Source organism: Balaenoptera ricei, chromosome 7, assembly GCF_028023285.1.
Source record: "Balaenoptera ricei isolate mBalRic1 chromosome 7, mBalRic1.hap2, whole genome shotgun sequence".
In the NCBI taxonomy this organism is placed as follows: domain Eukaryota; kingdom Metazoa; phylum Chordata; class Mammalia; order Artiodactyla; family Balaenopteridae; genus Balaenoptera; species Balaenoptera ricei.
Window position 1 is genome coordinate 42,299,097 of NC_082645.1, and position 12,012 is coordinate 42,311,108.

The 12,012-nt window shown below is 34.9% G+C and overlaps 1 protein-coding gene across 21 annotated transcripts in view; it reads right to left on the reverse strand.

Moving 5' to 3' along the window:
* The window catches only part of NEB (nebulin), a 215,667-nt gene that overhangs the window by 175,046 nt on the left and 28,609 nt on the right, over nt 1-12,012 (reverse strand). For all 21 annotated transcript variants that reach the window (XM_059927862.1, XM_059927859.1, XM_059927857.1 and 18 more), the window contains exons 18-20: nt 11,025-11,132; nt 10,825-10,938; nt 1,938-2,135 (exon numbers count right to left, since the gene is read on the reverse strand). In XM_059927862.1, coding sequence (XP_059783845.1) covers nt 1,938-2,135; nt 10,825-10,938; nt 11,025-11,132 — 420 coding nt within the window. The remainder of the gene's footprint in view (nt 1-1,937; nt 2,136-10,824; nt 10,939-11,024; nt 11,133-12,012) is intronic.

Genomic DNA, 12,012 nt, shown 5'->3' on the forward strand with positions numbered 1-12,012 from the left:
AAGAATGCTTTTAAGATTTCTGACCAGTTTCCTTATTCCATACATTTAGGTTATTTTAAACATTCCCTTGGGGAGAGATTTTAGCAGCCCTTAGGTTTTCACTGTTCTTTCTAGTTGGCATATGTTCTACTTCATCCTTATTTCCAAAGTATGTGGAATTATAATTCCAATCTGCTAAATTCAAAGCTGTATTTCAAAGAATAAATGAAATTGTTATATTTAGATCATCAAACGTGAGATGTTTGCTCACTAGAACATATTATGTATTATGTTTCTATGGTCAAATTATAACTGAAGGCCATATTGAAGGTGGATAATTTTGCTCATTTTCTGATAAGACTTGATAGCAGTTATTTGTATTAAGTGTTTACACATATTGCCCTTCATGTGTAATGGTAAGCTTAAGAGTGTTTCTACATTGGCTAACAACACACTTTAATATAGTTATATTCAATAATTTGCTTATGGAGAGCAGTTATCATTTGGAATTGGAACTATCTGGGAGACAGTTACTTGATGCTATTAAAATAATGACCTACTGCTGTTGTCTGTCTATAGGTGATACCTAAAACATGTACTCTAGATACAAAATTCAGATGATTGTTCTTTAGTGTGGGCCTTTCAACTGGAATGAAAAATCAAGAAACCATTGGTTCCTGCCTTTGAAAAACCTATGATCTATTTGGGAGGAAGAAACATAACAAAATGAAACAAATAAGATAATGCATAAAATAGAATTTTTAGTGATGAGAATGTAAAATTGTGCCGCTGCTATGGAAAATAGTACAGTGATTCCTCAAAAAATTAAAAATAGAACTACCAAATCATCCAGAAATTCTACTTCTGGGTATATACTCGGAAGAATTGAAAGCAGGATCTTGAAGACATTCATACATCCATGTTCACTGTGGCATTAGTCACAATAGCCAGAAGGTGGAAGCAACCCAAATGTTCACTGACAGATGAATGGATAGCCCAAATGTATACACATAGAATGGAATAGAATTCAGCCTCAAAAAGGAAGGAAATTCTGACACATACTATAACATGGATGAACCTTGAGGACATTATGCTAAGTGAAATAAAGCAGTCACAAAAGGACAAGCACTGCATAATTCCATTGATACGAGGTCTTTAGAGTAGTCCAACTCACAGAGACAGAAAGTAGAAGGGTGGTTGACAGGGACTGAGGGGAAGAGGAAATGGGGAGTTGTTTGATGTGCAGAGAGTTGCATTTTTGCAAGATGAAAAAGTTCTGGAGATTGGTTGCACAATAATGGGAATGTAATTAACTGCTGCTGAACTGTACTATCAAAACTGGTAAAGATAGCAAATATTATGTTATGTCTATTTTACCATTTAAAAAAATAGAATTGTTAGGATAAAGTATTCAATTGTAGAGCTCAGACAAATTAATTTGCCTAAAGAAGTTTTGATCTGCAGGAAAAAAAACCCAGCTATTATAAAAAGTAATGCTATAAATAATATATTTTATTTTCAGCAAGATAGCAATCTATACAAAAAATTATTGGTAATGATGAATGTGATAATTATGATAATGGTGATGATGATAATAGTGAATGTTTACTGAGAATTCACCAGGGCCCAGCACCATGCTAAGAGTATTTTGAATGCATTTAAATAATGAAAACAATTCTTTTGTATTATTCCAATTTTGCAAGGAGGACTCTAAACTCAGCAAGGGTGATCACTTTCCCAAAAGGAAAGTGTGATGGGGTGCTTGCCAGACCCAGGCCTCTCTAACTCTGAGGGGCGTGCTCTCATAGAATCCCAAGGCTCATTTTCCCATTACATACTTGCTACATACAGAAGACAATGCAGCTACTTCTGAGAATTGCCAAAAACATCACTCAACTTAGAAATCCTTTTCAGTTTCTACCTTCAAAAGAGGGAAGAGAAAAAATCGGGTTACTCACATCACTCTGCAGTGCATAAGCCTTCTTGGCAAGGTCCACGTTAATGCTGTCCGGCGGGTAGCTGTAACTGTGTAAGAGGTGCCTATAGTCCACATCACTGGCAATTGCCTGAGATTTCTTAGCTTGAGTCACTTGGAGCATATCAAGAGGTGTCGTGTAGATAGTTTTTGACTTTTCATAGTCTTTACGATATTCACGCTGTGAATAGGAAATTACCATTTATTAGCACAAATCTTCAATGGATTTCCAGAAAAGCACAGAGATCTCTCATAAACAACAAATACAAGATAGAGATTTTTTCCTTCTAGTTAGTTATTTTTTCCTAAAATTTGATCATATGTTTCACATCATTGAAACCGCCCCTCCCAAAATCATGGGCAGATGCATGGACAGATCTTCTCAAATCTTTGTTTAGATCAAAGAGGATCTGTCAGACAGTAGGAATGGGCCACAGCTTCTGATTCAGCCAGCTATTATTTTATTTTAAAACAGGGTTTTTCAAGGACCACTAGCAAGCATGATTTCTGCTAAGGTAATCTAACCTTTGAAGAGTCTTCCATTAAAGAAGTATTTTTTAAATTGTCAAAAATCATATGACCATCATTCCATACTTCTGATTTTATAAAATGACTACTTCATAAATAGAGCTGTACACTTGACTTCTTGACTTTTCTAAAGTCATCTTTAAGTGAACAGTTACTGATTTTTCAACCTGACTATTCTACTTTGGACAAGAGATAAGCCCCACTGAGAACCCCAGAGGTTTTTTCATACTAAGTTTAATTTTGGTAACAATTTAAAAGAAGTTTCAGATTTCAGCAGTTATAAGACCTCAAAGGAGAAAAATTTATGAAATTGAGCCACTGAAGTAACCTTGGCCCTTATATACAGTGTTCTCATAAACCAAATGTCCTGACTGGCCTCAGAAGGCACTTTCATCGGTTGGTTTTCTGGAATGATTAGACAGGGTGTTAATTAGGTCAAAGTCCCAGCTTCATCATGTCTGCTCACCAATTACCTTAAAAGAGAGAAAAATTCTGACCCAGAATTTTTCCTTTAGGAAGATTCTAAACCTATTATATCTCCCTATAATCACATAAGCTCTAAAGACAGTGATCCAAGCTAGCAAGTATAGATGTGCATTATAAATCTCCTGCAGAAATTCCTTTTACAAATAATCCAATCTTTTAACTTTCTTAGGGAATATGGTCTTCCAGCTAAAACATCATGGGTAGTCAGTTTCACAGAATAAATTTCTCTCTTAATTGTAAAATCTAGGCCCTGGTTTATGAAAATAAAATATGGAAACTTTCTGATGGCATGCAAGAACACTGAAAAAAAATAAAGACAGTTTGTCTTCATTAGAAATAAACGGATAGGGCTTCCCTGGTGGCGCAGTGGTTGAGAGTCTGCCTGCTAATGCAGGGGACACGGGTTCGAGCCCTGGTCTGGGAAGATCCCACATGCCGCGGAGCAACTAGGCCCGTGAGCCACAATTACTGAGCCTGCGCGTCTGGAGCCTGTGCTCTGCAACAAGAGAGGCCACGATAGTGAGAGGCCCGCGCACAGCCGTGAAGAGTGGTCCCCGCTTGCCGCAACTGGAGAAAGCCCTCGCACAGAAACGAAAACCCAGCACAGCCATAAATAAATAAATAAATACATAAAAAAAAAAAAAAAAAAAAAAGAAATAAACGGATAAAGCAATGTTGCAATAGCAGTTGGTGTGTGGAAGTGTTTTTGACTAAATTGTTTTGACCCTTTTGTTCAAGTTCAGATAAGCTCACACATGCCTGCACATATAAAAGGTTGTCAAAGATCCAAATGGCTTTATTTATTTTTATTTTTATCTATTTATTTACTATTTATTTACTTGGTCCCACCGTGTGGCCTGTGGGATCCCAGATCCCCAGCCAGAGATGGAACCTGTGCCCCCCTGCAGTGGAAGTGCGGAGTCCTAACCACTGGATCACCAGGGAATTCCCTGATATATTTTTTTATTGAAGTATAGTTGATTTACAATATTAGTTTCAGGTAGACAGCATAGTAATTCAGTATTTTTACAGATTACGCTCCATTAAAAGTTATTACAAGATAATGGCTATAATTCCCTGTATTGTACAATATAACCTAATTGCTTATCTATTTTATACATAATAGTTTGTGTCTCTTAATCCCATACCCCTATACCCCTTGCCTCTCTCTCCTTCCCTCTCCCTACTGGTAACTATCAATTCAAGTTTGTTTCTATATCTGTGTCTCTCTCTGTTTTGTTATATACGTTCATTTGTTTTATTTTTTAGATTCCACATATAAGTGATATCATACAGTATTTGTCTTTCTCCGTCTGACTTATTTTACAAGCATAATATTCTCTAGGTACATCCACACTGTTGCAAATGGCAGAATTTCACTCATTTATGTCTGAGTGATACTCGACTGTATATATATACCACATACTCTTTATCCATTTATCTGTTGATGGATACTTAGGTTGCTTCCATATCTTGGCTATTGTAAATAATGCTGCTACGAATATTGGGGTACATGTATCTTTTTGAACTAGAGTTTTCGTCTTTTCTGGATATATACCCAGGAGTGGAACTGCTGGATCATATGGTAGCTCTATTTTTAGTTTTTTAAGGAAGCTCCATACTGTTTTCCACAGTGGCTGCACCAATTTACACACCCACCAACAGTGTAGGGGGGTTCCCTTTTCTCTACATCCTTGCCAACATTTGCTATCTGTAGACTTTTTGATGATAGCCATTCTGACAGGTATGAGGTGATATCTCGTTGTTTTGATTTGTATTTCTCTAATAATTAGCAATGCTGAGCATCTTTTCATGTGACTGTCAGCCACCTGTATGCCTTCTTTGGAAAAATGTCTATTCAAGTCTTCTGCCCATTTTCTTTTTCTTTTTTGATTGTTTGTTTTCTTCATACTGAGCTGCATGAGCTATTTATATAGGCTGGATGTTAACCCCTTGTTGGCCATATCATTTGCAAATATTTTCTATTTCATAGATTGTCTCTTCATCTTGTTGACAGTTTCCTTTGCTATGCAAAAGGTTTTAAATTTAATTAGGTCCCATTTTTTCTGTTTTAATTTCTTTTGCCTTATGAGACAGATCCAAAAAAATATTGCCAAGATTTATGTCAAGGAGTGTTCTGACTATATTCCCTTCTAGGAGTTTTATGGTTTCAGGTCTTTAATTGATTTTGAGTTTATTTTTGTATATGGAGTTCTAATCTCATTCTTTTACATGTAGCTGTCCAGTTTTCCCAGCACCACTTGTTGAAGATACTGTCTTTTCTCCATTGTGTATTCTTGCCTCCTTTGTCATAGTTTAATTGACCATAGGGGCATGAGTTTATTTCTGGGCTTCCTATTCTGTTCCATTGATCTCTGTGTCTGATTTTGTACAGGACCATGCTGTTTTGATTTCTGTAGCTTTGTAATATAGTCTGAAGTTTGGAAGCATAATACCTCCAGCTTTGTTCTTTCTTCTCAAGATTGGTTTGGCTATTCAGGATCTACTGTGGTTCCATATAAGTTTTAGAACTATTTGTTCTAGCTCTGTGAAAAATGTTATGGGTATTCTGATATGGATTGCATAACATCTGTAGATTTCTTTGGGTTGTATGGGCATTTTAACAACATTAATTCTTCTAATCCATGAGAATGGGATATCTTTCCATTGTTTTGTATCACCTTCAATTTTCTTCATCAATGTCTTATAGTTTTCAGAGTACTGGTATTTTACCTCCTTCATTAAATTTATTCCTATTTTACGCTCCCATTTACCACTGCAACAAAAAGAATAAAATACCTAGGAATAAACCTACCTAGGGAGACAAAAGACCTGTATGCAGAAAACTATAAGAAACTGATGAAAGAAATTAAAGATGATACCAACAGGTGGAGAGATATACCATGTTCTTGGATTGGAAGACTCAATACTGTGAAAATGACTATACTACCCAAAGCAATCTACAGAATCAATGCAACCCCTATCAAATTACCTATGGCATTTTTTATGGAGCTAGAACAAATCATCTTAAAATTTGTGTGGAGACACAAAAGACCCCAAATAGCCAAAGCAGTCTTGAGGGAAAAAAACGGAGCTGGAGGAATCAGACTCCCTGACTTCAGACTATACTACAAAGCTACAGTAATCAAGACAATATGGTACTGGCACAAAAACAGAAACATAAATCAATGCAACAAGATAGAAAGCCCAGAGACAAACCCACACACCTATGGTCAAGTAATCTATGACAAAGGAGGCAAAGATATACAATGGAGAAAAGACAGTCTCTTCAATAAGCGGTGCTGGGAAAACTGGACAGCTACATGTAAAACAATGAAATTAGAACACTCCGTAACACCATACACAAAAATAAACTCAAAATGGATTTGAGACCTAAATGTAAGACCGGACACTATAAAACTCTTAGAGGAAAACATAGGAAGAACACTCTTTGACATAAATCACAGCAAGATCTTTTTTGGTCCACCTCCTAGAGTAATGGAAATAAAAACAAAAATAAACAAATGGAACCTAATGAAACTTCAAAGCTTTTGCACAGCAAAGGAAACCATAAACAAGATGAAAAGACAACCCTCAGAATGGGAGAAAATATTTGCAAACGAATCAACGGACAAAGGATTCATCTCCAAAATATATAAACAGCTCATGCAGCTCAATATTAAAGAAACAAACAACCCAATCCAAAAATGGGCAGAAGACCTAAATAGACATTTCTCCAAAGAAGACATACAGATGGCCAAGAAGCACATGAAAAGCTGCTCAACATCACTAATTATTAGAGAAATGCAGATCAAAACCACAATGAGGTATCACCTCACACCAGTTAGAAATGGGCATCATCAGAAAATCTACAAACAACAAATGCTGGAGAGGATGTGGAGAAAAGGGAACCGTCTTGCACTGTTGGTGGGAATGTAAATTGGTACAGTCACTATGGAGAACAGTATGGAGGTTCCTTAGAAAACTAAAAATAGAATTACCATACGACCCAGCAATCCCACTACTGGGCATACACCCAGAGAAAACCATAATTCAAAAGGACACATGCACCCCAATGTTCATTGCAGCACTATTTACAATAGCCAGGTCATGGAAGCAACCTAAATGCCCATCAACAGACGAATGTATAAAGAAGATGTGGTACATATATACAATGGAATATTACTCAGCCATAAGAAGGAATGAAATTGAGTCATTTGTTGAGATGTGGATGGATCTAGAGACTGTCATACAGAGTGAAGTAAGTCAGAAAGAGAAAAACAAATATCGTATATTAACGCATGTATGTGGAACTTAGAAAAATGGTACAGATGAACCGGTTTGCAGGGTAGAAGTTGAGACACAGATGTAGAGAACAAACGTATGGACACCAAGGCGGGAAAACCACGGTGGGGTGGGGATGGTGGTGTGCTGAATTGGGCGATTGGGATTGACACGTATACACTGATGTGTATAAAATTGATGACTAACAAGAACCTGCAGTATAAAAAACCAAACAAACAAACAAACAAAAAACAACTAATACTAAACTTTCTTTGGGTTATTTGTATGGAAATATGTTAATATAAATGTTTCAGACATTACATGAAATTTCTAAAACTCTTATATGTTCTGGTATAATGTTATAAGTCATAATTCTAGTTATTACTTTAAAATGTATATCTCAGAAATAACTAAATTTCCTTGTCAATTGCATTATTATGAACTTTCATCAAATCTTTCAAGTTTTCAAGTTTCATCAAAACTTTCATCAAACCACGGTCATTTTTAAGTCTTTTGTCATTTACAGACAGTTCAGGGTGCACTCTGATGCTTTTGCAAAAATGTACCTATAAAAGGATTTCATCTTCAAGGAATTCATGGCAAAGACTCTGACGAGTACAGGTTTCTGGTAACTGACTATACTGCTGAACTGAATGAATAAGCATTTTCAGAACTCTAATGGAAAACTGATGTATTCATAAAAGTGCTAACAAAAGATCAAGATGAAAAAAACATTAATTACATGGGACTGAGTGAACTGATGAGGATGATTATAATTTTGTGACTTTGTTTGAATTTTAAAAAAAATTTATTCCTATTTTATTCTTTTGATGCAATTTTAAATGTGGCTTTTTTTTTACTTTCTGATAGTTCATTATTAGTGTATAGAAAAGCAACAGATTTCTGTATATTAATCTTGTATCCTTAAACTTTACTAAATTCATTTATTAGTTCTAATTGTTTTTGGGTGCAGACTTTAGGGTTTTCTATATAAAGTATCATATCATCTACAAATAGTGATAATTTTACTTCTTCCCTTCCAATATGGATGTTTTTTATTATTATTTTTATTTATTTATTTTTTCTGATTGCTGTGGCTAGGACTCCCAATACTATGTTAAAAAGACATGGAAAGAATGGGCATCCTTGCTTGTTCCTGAATTTAGAGGGAAGGTTTTCAGCTTTTCATCATTGAGTATGATGTTAGCTGTGGGTTTGTCATAAATGGCTTTTATTTGTTGAGATATGTTCCCTCTATACCCACTTTGATGAGTTTTTATCATGAATGGATATTGAATTTTGTCAAATGCTTTTTCTACATCTGTTGAGATGATCATGTGATCTTTATCCTTTCTTTTTGTTAATGTGGTGAATCACATTGATTTGCAAATATTGAACCATCCTGCCTCCCTGGAATAAATCCAACTCAATTATGGTATATGATCCTTTTTATATACTGTTGGATTCAGTTTGCTCATATTTTGTTGAGGAGTTTTGCATCTATACTTAAAGATATTGGTCTGTAATTTTTTTCTAGTATCTTCTTCTGGTTTTGATATTAGGGTAATTGTGGCCTCATAGAATGAATTTGGGAGTGTTCCATCTTCTTCAATTTTTTGGAATAGTTTGAGAAGGATAGGTATTAGTTCTTTTTTATATGTTTGGTAGAATTCACCTGTGAAGCCATCTGGTCCTAGACTTTTGTTTGCTTGGATTTTTTTTTTTAATGCAAATTCAATTTCACTACTAGCAATTGGTCTGTTCAAATATCTGTTTCTTCTTGATTCAGTTTTGGCAAGTTGTATGTTTCTAGAAATTTGTCCATTTCTTCTAGGTTGCCCAATTTGTTGGCATATAACTGTTCATAGTATTATAACTTTTGTATCTCTGTGGTATTGGTTATTTGTCCTCTTTCATTTCTTATTTTGTTTATTTGGGTCCTCTCTTTTCTTCTTGGTGATCTTGGCTTTATCAGTTTTTTTCTCTTTTCAAAATAACAGCTCTTGGTTTCATTGATCTTTTCTATTGTTTTATTAAATTTCCATTTTACTTATTTCCTCTCTTATCTTTATTATTTTCTTCCTTCTGCTGACTTTGGGTTTTGTTTGTTCTTCTTTTTCCAATTCCTTTAGGTGGTAGATTGGGTTATTTATTTGAGATTTGTCTTGTTTCTTGAGGAAGGCCTATATTACTATAAACTTCCTTCTTCAAACTTCTTTTGCTGTATTCCATAGATTTCGGAGTGTTGTGTTTCCATTTTCATTTGTCTTGAGGTATTTTCTGATTTCCTCTTTGATTCCTTCATTGACTAACTGGTCTTTTAGTAGCATGTTGTTTAGTCCCAAATGGCTTTAAAAGACTCTTTTTAAAAGCGATGTGTGTTCTGTATCTGCAGCTTAGATTTTAGCCTGAATATTATTTGAGAATGACTCATCATTGACTATCTCTTTTGGTTGCCAACATGAATCAATTAACAAGTACTTATTGAACACTTATTATGCACTTAATAACTTAGCGTTCTAATGGGTTCTGTGGTAGGGTAAAAACCAAAGATAAACATACATGTGCTGTCAATGGGAGCTATAAGTTTCTTGAGTTGAGACAAAATAAGGAACTGGTGAAGAAGATAGTATTATGAATGTGAGCACTGTCTACTGACTGTATATAATCACACTGTACCTAATTCAGTGTGAATTTACTAGAGAAAATAACTAAATAAGACGTTTAAAGTGCTATATGACTATATAGTAAATGTGAAATGATTTAAAGAAGGTTTAATAGCTCACAATATGAACACATGGCTAAAATGAAAGTAAATGATACAAACACCCTTCTCTTTCATCATGAAAAGCTAATATTTGCAAGCTATGTTGAACATTCTTACCACTCTTAAGGGATTCTCCAAACATTTTAAAACACAGTATATATTGTAATTTTCAATAGTATATGTTTGCCTCTCTATGGTAAGAATTTTAACTGGAAAATGATAGATATCCTAAAGGCAATCCTTAGGGAATCCATGAATTCTCTATGAAAGTCAGGCAAAAGATGTGAAAAAAACTCCATTTTCCTAAAGAGATGGACCAGATCTTTTATCAGATTCTCAACTGGGCCTATAATTAATGGAATATTTATCTTAGACCTAGGCCAATACTAATTACTAAAGTCAGTAAAGAGCAATGTTAGCTATACTAAGATTTTTATCTCTGATTCATGATTTTCTTCCAAAATAGTCACTTTTTAAACCACAATTTTAAGTTACTTTTCAATTAGAAAATATGAAAACATTGTTTTCCAAAAGGTGTTGAGAATTACAATCAATATTCTACTAAATATGAATACAGGTTTTTTCAAAGTGAAATGGAGATCAAGTACAAATCATTAATTTCTCTCCTCAAACATGAGAGGTGCAAGAGCCTGGGGAATCATTCTACTTCTAAAGTTCTCCTCAGCAGTTCATTGTTGTGAAACTGAGAGAGCCCATGGATATGGAATCTTTTTACATCACTACCCTTGGGCATGTTGACTGGGACACAATCTTGAAAACAAGACAGGTTCACAAAAGCACTCACATCACTCTGGTTTTTGGCCGTCTTCAAAGAGTGCAGCATCTTGGGATCATCGTTAATGCTGAGGGCTCCAATCATCTTTCCTTTGCTTTTCTCATAGTCTTTCTTGTACATCACCTACAAAGACATAACATGTGCCAGATCTCACTCATCAGGAAGATTGCTGAGGCCCCCCCCCGTCCAGGTGCCCAGGCCATACTCACATCGCTAGTGATCCTGGTATTGGCTTTGGCTGCCAGCAGGGGAATGGCATCCACCTTAATGTCAAACTTCTTAGCTTTGGTCTTCTCCCAGTCATACTTATAAGCATTCTGGACAGAAAAATTTCAGCACAGGAATGGGCAAAAGTAATATGCATGTTATCACACTTTAAAGACTAGAGGGTAACCCAATACCTTGTCTTAATATAAAATAAATAGACCATTTTCTTTGTTTAAGAAATTGTGCATATTTTAGATAATTCTCCTCAAGATGAATCTTCCAATTCTCTAAGATTAAGCTTCTCTACTCTCCATGAGAATGTTGCATTATATTAACTTCATTCTAGTTATCATACTAATATTTGATTCCTAACACTGAATATTTTATAGAGTGGTACAAATATTCTATAGTTAACTTACTCTGTATTATATAAAGGCACCATTTTCATTTGATCTCAAAGTCCTCTGAAAAGGTTATTTCATGAATCATTGCAATACTCATTGATGCTGGATAATTTTAGTACTTATTTAAAGAATTGTTGAAGAAATTGAAACCCTCAAGGGTAATTTGACTTTTCTATAAAATTAAGTTTGGAAATGAAAGATAGCAATGGATACCTGGCCTTATGCCTTTTGAATACCCTATATCTTTGTTAGTGCAAGTTCTCTTACATGTAGAAATAAGTATCGTTTCTGTGAAATAAGGGACTTTATATGCCTGGGGAATAAACAAAATGAAACTGTATCTTAAAGTATGAGGTCTTGAAAGAAAATTATAGTATAGTATAAAAGGATATATGGCTAAAAGAGCTTACATTAAGATTTGCAATTAGACATACATGAATGGTGGTATTTTGAGGGTTGGTTAAAATATATTAAGATTGTCTCATTGTATGAAGCTACTTACAAGATTGCTACACACATTTTATAAGGTGAGTTTAAAGTTACCCTGGCAGAGGCATAGGGACACGATACAAATGTTAAGTGTTAT